At 48.8% G+C, this 20,261-nt stretch overlaps 1 protein-coding gene across 1 annotated transcript in view; it reads right to left on the bottom strand.

Moving 5' to 3' along the window:
- cpne4b (copine IVb) overlaps nt 1-20,261 on the bottom strand; it is a 542,136-nt gene that overhangs the window by 198,359 nt on the left and 323,516 nt on the right. Inside the window, exon 4 of the mRNA XM_085989288.1 lies at nt 6,395-6,466. Within this exon, the coding sequence (XP_085845414.1) occupies nt 6,395-6,466 (72 nt within the window). The remainder of the gene's footprint in view (nt 1-6,394; nt 6,467-20,261) is intronic.

Below are 20,261 nucleotides of genomic sequence, written 5' to 3' on the forward strand. Positions count from 1 at the left end.
AACATCTCCCGGTACACACGAGGCTCAGTGGGTGGCACTCTCGACTCTGAGTCAGATTTGTGGCCTCCTTCCATATAATCTTCTGAACATCTTGCAGCCTGGAATATTTAGTCCCCAGTCTCGCTTCATCTGAAGCCAAATTCCTATCAGAGCTACAACATAATGTCCCTCCAGTTCACTGCCTTCATTGCAATCAGGCACTTGAGTATCAACACTGAAATCTCAACACATTCACGCTCCTTAGTATCCTTCTCTTTACATCATCTCCTTTGCTTTTCTTAACTATCGTTCTCCTTATCCTTTCTCCATATCCTTCCTTGACAGAACTATTTTGGCCCCTCCGGCGTGATGTCCAAGACTTTCCCCTTCTACCTGCCCATCCCCTCTGTTAAGCTTCCCCCCTGAGCTTTGCCCAATGCCCGAGGAATCGGAAACCTTGCCCTCTACGCCATCCTCCACGCCACACTCACCGGCCTAGAGGGTTTGGCGCTAAACGGCCTCCTCAATCCAGTATGGCGGGCAGGAAGGCAGTGCTTATCAGGCGCCTGGAACATGCTTCCCGTAGCAGAAAGGCCAAAGTCTTATTTGATAAGGTGCCGCATAAGAAAATGAATGAGCATTTACATTAAAGAGAAAGCAGCCCAAAGGAGAGAATAATGATGAAGGGAAAAGAGCAAAATGTATGGGTAGAAGGAGCGCACTTCCTGACTCCGCATTCAAGGTCCACACGCCGCTCACCCCGACCCCAACCCAAGCCCAACCCTGACCCCCGACCCTGACCCCACCCCAACCCCACCCCAACCCTGACCCCCGACCCTGACCCCACCCCAACCCCAACCCAACCCCAACCCCAACCCCAACCCAACCCCAACCCAACCCCAACCCTGACCCCCGACCCTGACCCCACCCCAACCCAACCCTGACCCCCGACCCCACCCCAACCCCAACCCAACCCCAACCCCAACCCAACCCCAACCCTGACCCCCGACCCGACCCCACCCCAACCCCAACCCAACCCCAACCCTGACCCCCGACCCGACCCCAACCCCGACTCTGACCCCGACCCAACCCCAACCCCGACCTCGACCCAACCCCAACCCCGACCCCGACCCCAACCCCGACCCCAACCCAACCCCAACCCTGACCCCCGACCCTGACCCCACCCCCAACCCTGACCCCTGACCCCAACCCTGACCCCAACCCCAACCCCGAACCCAACCCCAACCCCGACCCCAACCCCGACTCCGACTCCAACCCCGACCCAACCCCAACCCCGACCCTGACCCCGACCCAACCCCAACCCCAACCCCCTGATCACCACCGCCCCCCCCACAATCTAGTAGTTTCATGGTCACTAGTGTCAGCCGTGGCTCAGTGGGCAGCACCCTCGCCTCTGAGTCAGAAGGTTGTGGGTTCAAGTCTTACTCCAGAGACTTGAGCACAAGAATCTAGGCTGACACTCCCAGGGGAGCGCTGCCCTGTCAGAGGTGCCGTTGTTCGGATGAGTCATTAAACTGAGGCCCCGTCTGTTCTCTCAGGTGGATGTAAAAGATCCCATGACACTATTTTGAAGAAGAGCAGGGGAGTTTTCCCTGGTGTCCTGGGGCCAATATTTATCCCTCAATCAACATCACTAAAACAGATTATCTGGTCATTATCACATTGCTTTTTGTGGGAGCTTGCTGTGCGCAAATTGGCTGCCCCATTACAACAGTAACTACACTTCAAAAAGTACTTCATTGGCTGTAAAGCACTTCGAGATGTCCGGTGGTCGTGAAAGGCGCTATAGAAATGCAAGTCTTTCTTTCTAACTGATAATTAAATAAATCCGGAATAAAAAAGTAACTGAATTTAAATTCCCCAGCTGCCGTGGTGGGATTTGAGCTGATGTGCCCGGATCATTAGTCCAGGCCTCGGGATTACTGGGCTAGTGACATAACCGCTCGCTACCGTACCCGATTGAAATGGGGGGTGGGCGATTTACCTGATTATTAACATAATAAGCCTGGACATTAGTCAGCGATCCTGCTGCCCAAACATTCGTATCAAATTCCTCTCTAATCAATTTAAAGTAAAAATTTAACTCTGCTAAATAGTAGAGAGAGGAATTGGATTCGAATGTATTCAGCGTTTGTCCAATAACGCTGCTCACGGTCATTTCTCAGCTATGATTTGTGGAGCAAGCAAACTCGACAGATTGACTGGGCACTTCCTCATTCACATCCATTTTTCTTTCTGATCTTTCTTTTTCGCTGCCAACAGAGCGGAACTGGGCCTCAGCACTGCTGATGTACCGTGTCAGGCCATGCAAGAACAGGTTTGAAAGAGAAGAAAGTCTTGTGTTTCTCCAGCGCCGTTCACGACCACCTCAGGATGTCCCAAAGCGCTTTACAGCCAATGAAGGACTTTTTGAAGAGTAGTCACTGTTGTAATGTTTGAAATGCGGCAGCTAATTTGCGCATAGCAAGCTCCCACAAACAGCAATGTGATGACCGGATAATCTGTTTTTTAGTGATGTTGGTTGAGGGATAAATATTGACCCCAGGGAGAACTCCCCTGCTCTTCTTCGAAATAGTGCCATGGGATCTTTTACGTCCACCTGAGAGAGCAGACGGGGTCTCGGTTTAACGTCTCATCCGAAAGACGGCACCTCAGACAGTGCAGCGCTCCCTCAGTACTACCCTGGAGTGTCAGCCTAGATTTTTGTGCTCAAGTCTCTGGAGTGGGACTTGAACCCACAACCTTCTGACTCAGAGGCGTGGATGCTGCCCACTGAGCCACAGCTGACAGGTCCGGTAAGTGTGACAATGTTGGCAAGTATGATTGGTGACTTCTTGATGTCTTGATGCGCTTAAATTAATATTTTAACAAGCGGGAGCTTCATCCCACCAAATAAATGACCAAAACAGTCGTATCAAGTTCAGGCCAGTGGGGAGGTTCTCCAGCCGCCACCAACGCGCATCAGAATGTCACAGGTGTGCTGCCTCACGTTTTCGGTCCATTGGTTTCAATTTTCCGATCCAGGCCTGGAAGCAGAACATTGACCCTTACATCTAAAGAGCATCGCGAGGGATATTGAGTCAGGCCACACCGACCCACACCTCAGGAAGCGTGTCACCTTTGTGCCTCCCATCAGTTTGGACTCTTTGAATCGTAGAATAATACAGCGCTGAAGGAGGCCATTCAGCCCCGTGTCCGTGTGCTGGCTCTTTGAAAGAGCTCTCCAATTAGCCCCACTACCTCCTGCTATCTCTACCATAGCCCCACAAATGTTTCCCCTTCAACTATTTATCCAGTCCCCCTTTTCAAAGTTACTATTGACTCTGCTTCCACTGTTCTTTCAGGCAGCGCATTCCAGACCCGCACAGGGGAGTTTTTACAGGTTAATTCTCAACAAACCAATATTAGGTTTTATTTTTTCTCATTTTACAACAGCCAAGCCCACTGCTGGTCTTTATAAATCTTACCACAACAACAACTTGTATTTATACAGCGCCTTTAACATAGTAAAACGTCCCAAGGTGTTTCACAGGAGCGATTATCAAACAAAATTTGACACCGAGCCACATAAGGATAAATTAAGGCAGGTTGGTCAAAGAGCGAAGTTTTAAGGAGCGCCTTAAAGGAGAGAGAGGTAGAGAGGCGGAGAGGTTTAGGGAGGGAATTCCAGAGCTTAGGGCCCAGGCAGCTGAAGGCACGGCCGTCAATGGTGGAGCAATTATAATCAGGGATGCTCAAGAGGCCAGAATTGGAGGAGCGCAGATATCTCGGGGGGGTTGTGGGGCTGGAGGAGATTACAGAGATAGGGAGGGGCGAGGCCACGGAGGGATTTGCAAACAAGAACTTCAAGTGTTTCAAATAATCATAACACTAAATACCACTGGCTGACCTCTACGTTCTATAGCACCGTAGACCCTATGATCAGGTGTCAGGTTGAAATGACCTGTTATTTCTGAACTGTTGAAATCATCCTCACATTGTTAGAAACATAGAAACATAGGAGCAGGAGTCGGCCATTCGGCCCTTCGAGCCTGCTCCGCTATTCAATATGATCATGGCTGATCCTCTATCTCAATACCATATTCCCGCTCTCTCCCCATACGCTGTTACGCTGGCTGCCATCCAGTTTTTTCACCGCAATGATTAGATCATTTGAGACTACAACATCGCTAGTTTACACTAGCTGTTCATTTCCTAAAATGCTGAATCTTTTTCCTTTGGAGTGATATCAATGCCACCCTAAATGACAACCACTTATTAATGGCCTAGAAATTCGGGTCTCCACGGGTGAGTACGCACGGGGTACTCACCCGTAAGCCCAATGGAAGTGCCGGTTTCCTGCATGCACTGCGCATGCGCGGGAAACCGGCACTTCCGTTCCCCTGAAAGAAGGGGTTCAGAGGTCGAACGCATGCACGGGAGAGGCTGCGCGTGCGCATCGAACTTACATTTGTTTTGCAGGCTTCTCCGGGAAGGTAAGTCTCCAGAAGTTACGCATTTAAAAAGCAGTCGTAAGGCCTGCTTTTAACAAGGTAAGTGGTGAATTAATTAAAATTAAAACATTTTTCCCACAGGGTTATTATTTTTAAATACTTTAAAGAAAGGTAAGTTTATTTTTAGCCCTGTTAGAAAATGTAATTAATTTTTTCAAAAATTTAAATTATTGTTTAAAATAGTTATTTCATGTAATTTATAGTTTATTTTAAAAATGTGATTTAAAAAAAATTTATTTGAGGTTTTGGTGATGTTTTGGGGCTTATAGTATTTATAGTTTTGACAGCTCTTCCTGTCAAACTTATGAATGAAGCATTCCCTGCTACCATTGGCTCTCCATGGCCCACGTGATCCCAGGGGACGCATCGAACTAACTGCGCCCCTGGGATACGCAAGCACTGCGCGCCGGCAGTTGGAGCAGGCCCAGGATCGGAATCCCACGCGGGCCCACAGCACAACGGTCGGTGCGCTAGGCAAGTGCAGGTCGGAGGCTTGCACCCGCGGGAAGCCCCCGACCCGAATTTCTGGGCCATTAATGTAATTCCAGTTTAACTGATCAGGTGCTTCTGAACACGACGAGCAGAATGCTCTTACAAAACGCTGAGAACAAGGGAAAGATTTTATTTTGTACTTCACTTCAAAAAAGGCGAGAAGCATAGAAACATAGAAGATAGGAGCAGGAGTAGGCCATTCGGCCCCTCGAGCCTGTTCCGCCATTTAATGAGATCATGGCTGATCATCCAAATTCAGTACCCTGTCCCTGCCCCCATATCCCTTGATCCCTTTAGCCTTAAGAAATATATCTAACTCCTGCTTGAATATATTTAATGAATTGGCCTCCACTGCCTTGTGTGGTAAATAATTCCACAGGTTCACCACTCTCTGGGTGAAGAAATTCCTCCTCATCTGTGTCCCAAAAAGAGGAGGACGTCATAAGAACATAAGAACATAAGAAATAGGAGCAGGAGTAGGCCAATCGGCCCCTCGGGCCTGCTCCGCCATTCAATAGGATCATGGCTGACCCTAATCGAGACTCACGTCCACTTCCCTGCCCTCTCCCCGTAACCCCTAATTCCCTTATCTGCTAGGAAACTGTCTATCTCCATTTTAAATTTATTTAATGTTGCAGCTTCCACAGCTCTCTGGGGTAGCAAATTCCATAGATTTACTACCCTCTGAGTGAAGAAGTTTCTCCTCATCTCAGTTTTGAAAGGGCAGCCCCTTATTCTTAGATTATGCCCCCTAGTTCTAGTCTCACCCATCAGTGGAAACATCCTCCCCGCATCCACCCGATCAAGCCCCCTCACAACCTTATATGTTTCGATAAGATCGCCTCTCATTCTTCTGAACTCCAATGAGTAGAGTCCCAACCTACTCAACCTTTCCTCATACGTCAACCCCCTCATCTCTGGAATCAACCGAGTGAACCTTCTCTGAACTGCCTCGAGAGCAAGTATATCTTTTCTTAAATATGGAAACCAAAACTGCACGCCGTATTCCAGGTGTGGCCTCACCAATACCCTGTATAACTGCAGCAAGACTTCCCTGTTTTTATACTCCATCCCCCTTGCAATAAAAGCCAAGATTCCATTGGCCTTCCTGATCACCTGCTGTACCTGCATACTAACTTTTTGTGTTTCATGCACCAGGACCCCCAGATCCCTTTGTACTGTAGCACTTTGCAGTTTCTCTCCATTTAGATAATAACTTGCTCTTTGATTTTTTCTGCCAAAGTGCATAACCTCACACTTTCCAACATTATATTGCATCTGAGGACACCTCGAGCAGGCTTGTTATTTTCGAACACCTGTAATTTTTCAAAGGCTGTCAGTGACGAGTGGGGAATCTATTAACAGGGGGGACCCGCTAAAGGTAATGTTAAAACACGAGAGTGACCTACTGTAATCGATGACTTTCCTGCTGTATTTCCCTGCTTCAGGAGCGACTTGGACAGCTTTCTCTGGGAAATAATCTGCGAAAGAAGGAAACAAGACAAAGGAAATATCACTCAGTTCAGCCCAGAGAATGAAACAGTGAAAAGATTAGCATCTCTAGAATTACAGAACATTAAAACAGCTGCTACAGCAAAAGAAAGTATACAGTTTTGTTTTTACCTGGACAATTGATCTTAAAATAGTGAATTTCATGATCGGTACTTGCATCGTTCTAAAAAAATCGGCAATTTATTAAGGTTTATGAAGAACTAGAACAACCCTTTCTTGTTTTTTGCCCATCTCTGCATTTCTGAGTAGTTTTTGTTCTAACATTTAACGAAAGACTCAGCATTTCTATAGCACCTTTCACAACCTCAGGACATCCCAAAGTGCTTTACAGCCAATCAAGTACTTTTTTTGAAGTGTTGTAATGTAGGAAACGCAACAGCCAATTTGGGCACAGCAAGCCCCCACAGACAGCAATGACGGGATAATCTGTGTTTTTTAGTGATGTTGATTGAGGGATAAATATTTGCCCCAGGACACCGGGGAGAACTCCCCTGCTCTTCTTCGAAATAGTGGCCGTGGGATCTTTTACGTCCACCTGAGAGAGCAGATGGACCTCGGTTTAACGTCTCATCCGAATGACGGCACCTCCGACAGTGCAGCACTCCCTCAGTACTGCACTGGAAGTGTCAGCCTAGATTGTTGTGCTCAAGTCTCTGGAGTGGGACTTGAACCTACAACCTTCTGACTCAGAGGCGCGAGAGTGCTACCCACTTTCTTAAAATATAATGGCCCAGAACTTCGGGTCTCCACGGGTGAGTACGCGCTGGGTACTCACCCGTAGGCCCAATGGAAGTGCCGGTTTCCTGCATGCACTGCGCATGCATAGATACATAGATACATATCGACTGCACTTTAATAATTGATGATAAAATACTATCTTTAAATTTCTTTCTGAATAAAACATCCACAGACCCTTATAGTGATCTTTTAGCTTATATTTAAAATACTCTTTTAGGTTTATTCTCCTGTCCTTAAAAACCAGAGCATTCCTTCTTTGCACAATCACGAACCTAGCCAAACTGAACATTAAATTAATTGCCGTTCCGCTAGACTTGGGCATAAGAACATAAGAATTAGGAGCAGGAGTCGGCCATTTGGTCCTTCGAGCCTGCTCCGCCATTCAATGAGATCATGGCTGATCTTCTGCCTCAACTCCACTCACCGGCCCTATCGCTATATCCCTTGATGCCCTTACTAGTCAGGAATCTATCGACTTCTGTTTTGAATATACCCAATGACTGAGCCTCCACAGCCCTCTGGGGTAGAGAATTCCAAAGATTCACCACCCTCTGTGTGAAGAAATTTCTTCTCATCTCAGTCCTGAATGGCCTACCCTTTATCCTGAGGCTGTGGCCCCTGGTTCTAGACTCCCCAGCCAAGGGAAACATTCTCCCAGCATCCACTCTATCAAGCCCTGTAATAATTTTGTATCCTTCAATGAGATCCCCTCTCATTATTCTGAATTCAAGAGAATACAGGCCTAGTTTACTCAATCTCTTCTCATACGACAGTCCCGCCATCCCAGGACTCAATCTCGTGAACCTTCGTTGCACTCCCTCTATGGCAAGTATATCCTTCCTTAGGTAAGGAGACCCAAATTGTACACAGTACTCCAGGTGTGGTCTCACCAAGGCCCTATATAATTGGAGTAAGACTTCTTTACTCCTGTACTCAAATCCTCTTGTAATGAAGACCAGCATACCATTTGCTTTCCTAATGGCTTGCTGCACCTGCACATTCACTTTCAGTGACTCATGTACAAGGACACCCAGGTCCCTTTGAGCATCTGCATTCCCCAATCTTTCACCATTTAGGAAATACTCTGCCTTTCTGTTTTTTCTACCAAAGTGGATAACTTCACATTTATCCACATTATATTACATCTGCCATGTTCTCGCCCACTCACTGAGCCTGTCGAGATCCCCTTGAAGCCTCTTCACATCCTCTTCACAACTGACACTGCCACCTAGCTTTGTATCATCAGCAAATTTGGAAATGTTACATTTAGTCCCCTCATCCAAATCATTGATATAGATTGTGAATAGCTGGGGCCCAAGCACCGATCCTTGCGGTACCCGACTAGTCATGGCCTGCCATCCTGAAAAAGACTTGTTTATCCCTACTCTTTGTTTTCTGTCTGTTAACCAATTCTCAGTTCATGCTAATATATTACCCCCAATTCCATGTGCCCTAATTTTGTTCTCCAACCTCTTTTGTGGGACCTTATCGAAGGCCTTCTGAAAATCCAAATACACCACATCTACTGGTTCCCCTTTGTCTACTCCGCTAGTTACATCCTCAAAGAACTCCAATGGGCAGACTCTCCTGCAATCCCCATCTCAAAGTTGAGTCCCACCAGATTCCCATTCTCGCTCTTCGGTCCCCACCCAGCAAAAAAACCTCACACAACTGTCGAACATAGTACTGCACTTAAAATTCTTTAACTGCGGACATAACACCAGTAAATGGGACAGAGTCTCATCCCGTGTCCCTCACACTGGGCAAGATGACTCCTCCACTCGCCCAATCTTACACAAGACCATCATGGTAAAAATCTGGTTATGAGCCAATTTGAAATCCAGTTCAATCCACTCTGGGCATTTAAAATTCGCCCACACTCCCTTCCAAATCCTGTTGAAGTCCAGCTGTGGGTATATACTCTGCCAAAACTCCTGACCAGCAGGTGTCTTGAATCTCCATTCTCTGAATACCCCATAGAAATCTCGAGTATTACAGTTGTCAAATTGGACTAACTCTCCCCCTTTCTCCAGCAGAAAGCTTGGAAAAGCAGGACGCATTTTACTTCCTTTGGAGATTCCCGCATTTATTTCTTCCATCCAATCCTGTGGCATTGCCCTCACAATCTTCTCATACATGATCCCTATTGCTTTTTCCTCTACCTCCTGATCCTCCTCCCACACCATGTCCCTCACTATCGCTTCCGGCAACCAACCTGGAATCACCTCGTATAATACATCTTTCACCGATATAATCCCAGCTTTTATAAAAGCTTGATTAAATAAAACCTCTCCTTCGATGTTGACCCACCTGTTCAAAAATAAGGGCTGTTCTAAAAATTCCTCAGCCCCCTTGGGCATAAACTGTACACTTTTGAAAAATTGGGCCCAAGTCTCTACAACCCCCTTATAAAACTTAGGGAAAGGTTTCATCGATTTCAAAAACATATTATTGTATTCCATATAAAATATCCCGTCTTCCAATCTCACTTCATTTAAAAAAATGCTCAATACAACTCTTCCAAATTCATAGAATCATAGAATCATAGAAAGTTACAGCACAGAAGGAGGCCATTCGGCCCATCGTGTCCGCGCCGGCCGACAAAGAGCTCTCCAGCCTAATCCCACTTTCCAGCTCTTGGTCCGTAGCCCTGTAGGTTACGGCACTTCAAGAGCATATCCAAGTACTTTTTAAATGTGATGAGGGTTTCTGCCTCTACCACCCTTTCAGGCAGTGAGTTCCAGACCCCCACCACCCTCTGGGTGAAGAAATTTCCCCTCAAATCCCCTCTAAACCTTCCCCCAATTACTTTAAATCTGTGTCCCCTGGTTTTTCACCCCTCTGCTAAGGGAAATAGATCCTTGCTATCCACTTTATCTAGGCCCCTCATAATTTTATACACCTCAATAAGGTCTCCCCTCAGCCTCCTCTGTTCCAAGGGAAACAGACCCAGCCTATCCAGTCTTTCCTCATAGCTCAGATTCTCTACTCCCGGCAACACCCTTGTAAATCTCCTCTGTACCCTCTCTAGTGCAATCACATCTTTCCTGTAATGTGGCGACCAGAACTGCACGCAGTACTCTAGCTGCGGCCTAACTAGTGTTTTATACAGTTGAAGCATAACCCCCCTGCTCTTCTATTCTATGCCACGGCTAATAAAGGCAAGCATTCCGTATGCATACAGTATGGCAGATGCAGTACAATGTGGATAAATGCGAGGTTATCCACTTCGGTGGCAAAAACAGGAAGGCAGATTATTATCTGAACGGCAATAGATTGGGAAAAGGGGAAGTGCAACGAGACCTGTGTGTCCTTGTGCACCAGTCACTGAAGGTAAGCATGCAGGTGCAGCAGGCGGTTAAGAAGGCAAATGGTATGTTGGCCTTCATAGCGAGAGGATTCGAGTACAAGAACAAGGATGTCTTGCTGCAGTTGTACAGGGCCTTGGTGAGACCACACCTTGAGTATTGTGTGCAGTTTTGGTCACCTTATCTGAGGAAGGATGTTCTTGCCATGGAGGGAGTGCAGCGAAGATTCACCAGGCTGATACCTGGGATGGCAGGAATGACGTATGAGGAGAGATTGGGTCGATTGGGCTTATATTCACTGGAGTTTAGAAGAATGAGAGGGGATCTCATTGAAACGTATAAAATTCTAACAGGACTAGACAGACTAGATGCAGGAAGGATGTTCCCGATGGCGGGGGAGTCCAGAACCAGGGGTCACAGTCTAAGGATAAGGGGTAAGCCATTTAGGACTGAGATGAGGAATTTCTTCACCCAGAGAGTGGTGAACCTGTGGAATTCTCTACCACAGAAGGCCGTTGAGGCCAATTCAATAAATATATTCAAGAAGGAGTTAGATATATTTCTTGAGGCTAAAGGGTTCAAGGGATATGGGGAGAAAGCTGGGACAGGGTACTGAATTTGGATGATCAGCCATGATCTCATTGAATGGCGGAGCAGGCTTGAGGGGCCGAATGGCCTACTCCTGCTCCTATCTTCTTTGCCTTCTTAACCACCTTATCTACCTGGCCTGCTACCTTCGGGGATCTGTGGACCTGCACTCCAAGGTCCCTTTGTTCCTCTACACTACTCAGTGTCCTACCATTTAATGTGTATTCCATTTCCTTGTTAGCCCTCCCCAAATGCATTACCTCACACTTCTCCGGATTGAATTCCATTTGTCACTGTTCTGCCCACCTGACCAATTTATTGATATCTTACTGCAGTCTACAGCTTCCTTCTTCAGTATCAACCACACAGCCGATTTTAGTGTCAACTGAAAACTTCTTAATCATTCTAGCACCCCAAAAAAGTTAGCGCCCCCGTGCCCGAAATTCAACAGTAGCGCCCCAAGCAGGAGGCGGGGCTACTCTCAGTCTTGGGGCGTTCCCATTGAATATCGCGGCGCTACGTGCAACAGCGCCACGCGTGTCGGCATGTAGCGCCACGGTACTACAGACCTAGCGCAGCACGCACCGGGGCCCGGCTGGATCACCAAGGAGCGGGGTGCTGGCAAAAGAGCCCGGCACCCAAGAGGAGTGCCGGGCTGCCCGATTGCGGTCAGAGGGGGCAGGTGCTGGCAGGCGCCCCAAAAAGAAGGCCGCGCAGCACCTGCCCTTTAATTATCGCCGCCCCGGCCACAAACACGGCACCTTGACCCTGTCGGACATAGCGTCCGGTGGTAGGTCAGGGGGCGAGAGCAGGGCGCCGCGCACGGTGATGACGCCGCTAACCTGCTGCTGAATTTCACGGGAGGCGTTAGCGGCGCCGCGCCAGGGCGCTAGTTACTTTGCACCCCGTTAGCACCACCCGCTTCATAACCTTCGGTTCCCAATTTAATCGATCCACTTCATCCCTTTCTTTCTTGCACCCCATATGCACCCCCAGAACTTCCAAAACCTCCACCACCTTAAAGGGACTTTCCTCTAACCATTCCCCCCTAACTCTTCCCACAACCAGGCATTGGGACTTACTATAATTCTGAAGCTCTACAATATTCCTCCACTATGTCCATAGCTTTCCTCACTGACTCCCCATTTCTCAATGTTAAGGTTGTGTCATCTGCATATTGGTGTATCACCGACACCAGCCCAGAACTGGGAACCACAATCCCAACTACACCTTGTTTCTTTCGCATCATGTAACCTAATGGTTCTGCTACCAATGTGTACAACAATGCGGACAGGGGACAACCCTGTCTCACTGACCTCTGTATCGGAAAATACTTGGATAAAAACCATTGGCCTAGAAATTCAGTATAGCCACGTTCGGGGCGCTAAAGTCGGGCGGCCGCTAAAGTTTGCGCCCGGCGCAAGTTCGCGCCACCTTCGCCGAATTTCAGTCGCATCGCCCCAAGAGGTTGCTGCTGCGCTAAAACAGGCGATGCACGACTATCATTAGGCGCTAAGCCGGCGGTGCGGGGCGATACCCCCGAGGGCGGGCGCAGCGCAGGTGCGGCGAGTTGCTGATTGACGGCAGACACTCTGGCGCCGGTCAGCTCTTAAAGGGGGAGGGTGGATTTGTTTGCCTGCCACGCCCTGCACACTGCAGCCCTGAAGCTAGGCCTGGCCACTTCTGCTTCATCTGTGCAACGCCCAGGGCCATGGAGAAGGAGATGAACTGACGTCTCCTTCTGAAAAGGGCATTGGTCACCTGGCGGATGCAGCAATGCACGGCGAACTGGGAGATGTTGGAAATGTCCCCAGTAGCGGATTGGAAGGAGCCGGTGGCATAGAAGTTGAGAGCCACCGTCACCTTCACTGCCACCGACAGAGACGTCCTGCTCCTCAGATGTGGCTGCAGATCACCGCCAAGCAGGTGGCAGATCTCAGTGACCACCGCCCTTCGGAATCGCAGCCTCCGAACACACTGCTCGTCAGACATGTTCAGATAGGAGAACTGCTGGCGGTATACCCTGGGTGGGTAAGGCCTCCTTTCCCGACGCCTGTTGCCCCCTCTCCGTCTGGCCAGGACTGCCACTCTCTCACGGCGTCTGTGAGCCCTTTGAATGCAATGGAGAAGGCCAGCATTTGCACCCATTGCAGCCCCCATTATATGTTTGCAAACAATGATATGACTCTGAAGACAAAGACAAGTGGAAAGCTGTGGCCTGAAGCCACAAGTACCTGTCCGAGTGTTGAGCCAAAGCAGAAAGCTCTCTACCTTTGTCTCTCTGCAATGATCCGTCTCTCAAAAAGGAGTGCTGCAAAATGGCAGCCTTTTCTACTGCAGGAGGTGTGCCCTTTAATTTGCGCCCCCCGCGCCCCGCATCGACTGAGAACCGTTCCCCTCTACCAGTTGCTAGGGGCGCCAGGCACACAATAGGGCGTCGCCACTGAATTTCCAGTTTGGGGCGCACAAAGGGCGTTGCACGAGGAAATGACGTCAGGATCTGCGCGCGCAGCTGAGCGCGCGCAAAGACTTTGCGCCGCCGCTAAATCTTGAATGAAGTTGGGGAGAGGCGCAGATCGCGCTGCGCCCGGCCGCTAGCCGCCTAGCGCCCAACATCTCCTCCTCCTAAGGCACTACTGGCTGGCGCAAGCAACTGAATTTCTAGGCCATTACATTTAACGCAGCTAAATAGGTTTGAATAAAAAATCCTTATCCACTCAATTAAATTTCCCCCGAAACCAAATGCTTCCAAAACCTTCGATAAAAGCTCCTGAGAGACCCTATCAAAGGCTTTCTCTTGATCTATCTTTAATACATAAGCCTCCCTCCCACTCTCTTCCATGAGCTCTATCGCATCTTGGATTGAGACCACAGAGTCTGCGATGTCCCGGCCTATGACTCCATAGGACTGAGAGGGCAAAACTATCTGCGGCAACACCTCCTTCATACGATTTTCCATAACCCTCGCCAAGATCTTATAAGCCACATTTAATAATGTGATGGGCCTCCAATTCTTCAGATCCCGTCTATCCCCTTTATTTTTATAAGCTAAGCTTATGAAACCTCTCCTCATAGATGGGGCCAGGCTTCCCTCAATTTTAATCTCCTTAAAAACCCCTAAGAGCAATGAACTTAAAGGCCTAGAAATTGAGTGGGGTTAGCGCCCAATTAGCGGCGCTGGAGGGCATTGCGCTGGAATTATAGCCGTTTCTGAAATTGACTTGGGCCTTACCATCGGCGTTAGCCGGTAGCGCTGCGCCGGCACCGATGACGTCATCGGTGTGCGCAGCGTCCCGGTTGCCGTGGTAACCCTGCCCCAAGCCCAAATTCAGTTGCGCCCGCCTCGCCCGTGGCAGGCGCAACCAACGATTGTGGAAAGGGTTCTTACACGCCTTTGCGCCGGCGCATAAAGGTGGAGCGGCAGCCGGCCGCGTTCCCGGCAGCCGCCTGCCCGCACCTCCCTTCCCGGACTCCTGCATCACCCCCCCCGCGGCCCTGATGTGTGTGTGCTGCGAGCCCGGCACTTCCCCGAGGTGCCGGGCTCAGATGTCGGGGGAATCCGCCGGTCAGTTGTCGGCTGCAGGCAGCTCCTCCTTAACAGAAGGAGGAGGCCTGCAGTTCCCCAGCCTGCCGCACCGCATCGGGTGCCGCAGCGGGGGATTAGCGCCGGAAAACCCAATTGAACGCCCGTTTTGAGGCGCTAAAACCCTCCTTTAGCGCCCGCCGCCGTCTGGGCCCGGCGCAACCGAATTTTCGTCGGGCGCTGCCGCATTAACGCTGGCGCAAAATTTCTGGCGCTACAGCCCTGGCGAACCCACAACCCAATTTCTAGGCCAAAATCTCTAAAAATTCTTTATAAAATTCTGCACTTAGTCCATCAGACCCTGGACTTTCCCCCCCACCCCTTCATTCCACTTATCGCTACTTTTATTTCCACGAATCCTACTTCTTTGTCACACATGCTTCTCTCATCCTCCTTTAAACCCTCTTCAATAAAAGCAGTAACCTTCTCCATCGCCAAATTGGAAATACAGTATATTCTTTTGTATATAACTCTTGATAAAAGCTGCTAGCTGCCTCTAAAATCTCCCCACTTTCATGAATGATCTTCTCCCCAACCTTCAACTCTTCAATTAATGATAATCTCTGTCGCAGCTTCTCTTGCTCTAGAAAATATCTAGTGCATCTTTCGCCCTCCAATGCATCTCTAGCCTTTGCACAGAGAATGGCCCCCTTGCATTTTTCAGCTTGCAATAATTCCCACTCTTCCTTTAAAACCACCCACTTAGTCTCAGCTCCCTTATCCCCTCCGTCAACTGCTTTACAGACATCCATAAACCTTTTGTTTATATTCTCTTTTCGACGCCGGTTAGCTGCCGCTCTCTTTTTCCCATAACATACCGAAAAAACTTTGACCTCATATTTGAAATTGTCCCACCAAACTCTTCTTTCTTTCAAGAACATAGGTTCCTTCCAAGCATTCTTTATTATATTTAAAATCCCTTCTTTATAAGCAATTTCTTTCATGTATTGATTGTTTAAAATCCACAGCCCTGAACCGATCTTAACTCTGCTGTTCCTAATACTAAGAACCAAAGTCGAGTGGTCACTAAAGAATACTCTTTTGTAATAAACCTCCATCACCTCAGAACTTAACCCTTCCTGCATTAATACAACATCTATTCGGCCCTGTTCTGGAGAACTCCCTTTTTATGAGGTTCCGGTCCCTCCATAAGTCTCTCAAATTTAAATTTGTCATCATTTTTACAATCATCCCTCTGGAGTTATCATCCTTAAAGGTCATCTAGGCTGAAATGTCCATCCAAGATAGAAATACATTAAAATCCCCCACTATACAAGGGTTATCCACCTCTGTCACTTCAGTGAATAACCACCGAAAAAACTTGCGACACTTGCAATGGTCGATCGGTGCATAGATATTAAAGAGATCGCAATTAAATTCCTCCATTTTTACCTTTAGCCATAAAAATCTCCCCTCAGTGTCCTTGTCCACCAAGGCAACGTTCTCTTTTATGGACGGACTCACCAAAACAGCCACCCCTCTATGGCTATTGTTTGCACAACTTGCAAACCCTCTCCCTTCCAAACCTTCTGAACTCTTTCTAGGATATCCTCATCCCAAAAGGTTTCTTGCAGACACAACAGGTCAGTGCCTTTAAAACATCATTTAATCTCCAACCCTTCCCTCCTCTCATGCTCCTTCCCAACTTTTCGGGCAGCTGTTGCTTTTTCCTGCAGCCTCCGGCTCTTTTTCACCTCCTGTTTGAACCTTCCCTGCAGTTTCAGCCTCTTCCTTACATTAGGTTTGGGCCGAGGAGCTGCCCTTTCTCCCTCCTTCTGCCCCTCACTAACCTTTCCCTTTCCACATGATGCCACTCCACTCCCCACATCCATGTCTCTGTCCCCCTCTGACTCCTCACTCTCGAGCTCTTCTGTAACCTCCCGTCCCTGCTCCTCGTCACGCTATCACGGTTTCTCCAACAGTGCCACTCCCTTCAGCCTCATCTCCACCGCTGACCCTTCCTCCCCTTTTCCTCTCTCTCTGGGATAATGGCGGGTCTTTACCTATCTTGCTCCCTTCTGGTGTCTTTGTCTCGCCGCTCCCATCCTGTTGCCCCTTTAAGGATCCTGCCTCTTGCACCCTCTCCTTGTCTTGCCCCCTCCTGCTCCAAGAGATGTCCGACTCCCCGTCTTTCGTTGGAGTACTTACACTTACTCCTGCCTCCTCTCCCACCGCGGACACCAGATTCTTTAGGGAGTGCCGAGCCATATTATGGCTCGACTCTGCCCTCAACCCGTGCTGCCCGCTGCTGTCTTTGTCCTTTTCCGCCAGCTCCATCCTGTTCCCTGCTCCACAATTTTCTGCCTCTTCCTGCGCTCTTTTTTCCTTCCATTCACCAGCTGTATCCCCTGCCTGCTCCGTTCCTCCAGCCGCTCCACTCACACCTCCTGCTCCTTCTCCTTCTCCCACTCAAGGGGCTTCTTTCTATTTCACATTCACAGCGGGTGGGGCCTTTGTGACACACCCCACAGCTCTCCGCCTGGACAGCTTCTTACAAGATAGTCGTGTCCAAGACAATAATAACAAACCTTCACCTGGTTATTATGCAGTACCCGGAAGTACTGCACTCCTTCCATTGTCTCAAATTTCATGTTGTACGGTAATGACTTCACCCCCTCTGGGAACCGTATTTTTACATAGCAGGTTCCATCTGCTACCCGCATTCCTGGATAGTATCTCCTCTTTATTGCTGAGCAAATTTTAATGTCCCACAACTCCAACTTTTTCATTAGCACATCGTCCTCAATATAAACTGACAGGTTTAAGAATGAGACCACCACCTCTTCCGAATATAGCAGAGATACCTCCAAGAACTTATCGCCAACCTTCAAGCTCAGTAAAAGTCTTTCCACCTCCTCTTGGCCACTGACCGTCACCTCGAACCCGACATTCTGCTTTGGTCGGCAGGCAAAGCAGCTTCCCTCGCCACAGTCCTCATGTACCGCTTGGATAATATCCCAAGCTCGTATCTCCTTATCCTCGCACTGAACCACCACCGTGTTTTCTTTTCTAAACCTCCTGGGGTCCCGGCCCAAATCTTTGAGACTTTTATTCTCCCTTCCCCCAACATTTTCTCCACTGATTAAATTCATCCTGGGAGCACTGTCCTCTGAGGGGCCCAGCTCTGGGCCCCTCGGCAGCATCTGGCTGCTGTTTATGGGCCAAAAATGCCCTAAAGCCTGAAAAAAACCCACCAACTTTTTACAAACTCACTCCAACTCCCTGCAGTAATCAAGCAGCCAGCAGCACCTGCTCACTCCTAGCCCCTCCCACCTAGAGAGAGCTACCCACTGAGCCACGGCTGAGTGCGGGGTGGTGGGTCAGTGTGCAACTTCAGTCCACTGACCTTAATGGACGGAAAATCCTGTGGGACCACTGAGTTCCCTTGCCTGAATTTCCAACGTGCACTCCCAGAGGATGGAGCTCTGAGTTGATCTTGTGGTGGAGTTAACCTGAGAAACTCAGCATTGAGTAGATGTCAGCCCTCCGCTATGTTGCCTGAGTGGTCACTGTGGCACGTGACCCTAAACAGCGAGTGCCAGTAGGTTCTCTGGCCATGTGTGCGTACTTTCCAGCAGCAGTCATTGGACAGTGGCCATGAGGGGGCACCCAGGCCAGATGTTCCCTTCCGCAGTGTCTCCCACCTGCCATTCCCAGCCGAGCTCAATGAACAGCACAATGAAGAAGAACCTAACCTTCCTGGTAAGCATGACTTCGCACCACATCAATCCCCTGCCTTTGCCCACAAGGTCATTGTTGGACTGCTTTCTTGTTCTTTGTCGTCTCGTGACTTTAAACGCCGGATTACACGCACACACTCGGTTGTAGCAGTGCAGGATCAGTCTTTATTGAAACCTCACATCATTCACAACCAGTATGGGCTCTGTGAGACATACTTCACGATTCCAGTGTGAGCTCACAGGTCTTTTCATACTTCTCGACACCAGTATGAGAGCGAGCTGCTGAAACACAGACTCACTCGCAATCTTATACCATTCTTTATCTTTGATCACTACATCCCAAAAAAATCACAGTACACTACATCAACGATGCATACAGCTGCCAACAGAATAACAACATGAACTAAACAAACATGCATTACCATAAACACAAGTGACCTGATTGCCATCATAAACTCTTCCCATCATTGACTACCATAAACACAACTGTCCTGATTCTCGGCCCGATAGGCGTGCAGGTTAGCCCTCTGATCTGTGGAGATACATTTTGCTTTAAAATCCCCGCACAGTTTACAACCCGTGCACAGCAGAAAGCTGTTTTAACACATCGTGTGCTTGTCTCACAGACAGCCCAGGAGGAATAGCCAGGTACTCAGGTAATCTGAACCCTCGTTCCCACAGTGGGCAATTCGCATTCCGCTTCTGCATGCAAGTACAAAGGGGTAGACAAAACAGCAACATGTCTGATCCACGCATGAGGAGCATGAGCAATGAAGAGAGATGAAGCCTTTCCACCATCTACAAGGCACAAGTCAGGAGTGTGATGGAATACTCTCCACTTGCCTGGATGAGTGCAGCTCCAACAACACTCAAGAAGCTCGACACCATCCAGGACAAAGCAGCCCGCTTGATTGGCACCCCATCCACCACCTTCAACATTCACTCCCTCCACCACCGGCGTACCGTGGCTGCAGTGTGTACCATCTACAAGATGCACTGCAGCAACTCGCCAAGGCTTCTTCGGCAGCACCTCCCAAACCCGCGACCTCTTCCACCTAGAAGGACAAGGGCAGCAGGCGCATGGGAACACCACCACCTCCAAGTTCACCTCCAAGTCACACACCATCTTGACTGGGAATATATCGGCCGTTCCTTCATCGTCGCTGGGTCAAAATCCTGGAACTCCCTCCCTAACAGCACTGTGGGAGCACCTTCACCACACGGACTGCAGCGGTTCAAGAAGGCGGCTCACCGCCACCTTCTCAAGGACAATTAGGGATGGGCAATAAATGCCGGCCTTGCCAGAGATGCCCACATCCCATTAAAAAAAAAAGGCGCTCAAGCCTTTAGGGGCCAGGATGCGAGGCAGGTAAAGAAGAAACCTCAAAATACATAAATTATTAAATGGTACGGAGAAGGTAACTCTCGATTATTACTTCAAGCACATCAAGCAAATAGAGCCAGGGGATACCAGTGGGAATAAGTTAATATTAGAACAGGTATCACAAGAACATAAGAATTAGGAGCAGGAGTCGGCCATTCGGCCCCTCGAGCCTGCTCCGCCATTCAATAAGATCATGGCTGATCTTTGACCTCAACTCCACTTTCCCGCCCGATCTCCATATCCCTCGATTCCCCGAGAGTCCAAAAATCTATCGATCTCAGCCTTGAATATACTCAACGACTCAGCATCCACAGCCCTCTGGGGCAGAGAATTCCAAAGATTCACAACCCTCTGAGTGAAGAAATTCCTCCTCATCTCAGTCCTAAATGGCCGACCCCTTATCCTGAGACTGTGACCCCTGGTTCTAGACTCTCCAGCCAGGGGGAAACAACCTCTCAGCATCTACCCTGTCAATCCCCCTCA

The sequence above is a fragment of the Somniosus microcephalus genome, chromosome 5, assembly GCF_052327205.1.
Source record: "Somniosus microcephalus isolate GS21.2 chromosome 5, FLI_Smic_1.0, whole genome shotgun sequence".
Taxonomy (NCBI): domain Eukaryota; kingdom Metazoa; phylum Chordata; class Chondrichthyes; order Squaliformes; family Somniosidae; genus Somniosus; species Somniosus microcephalus.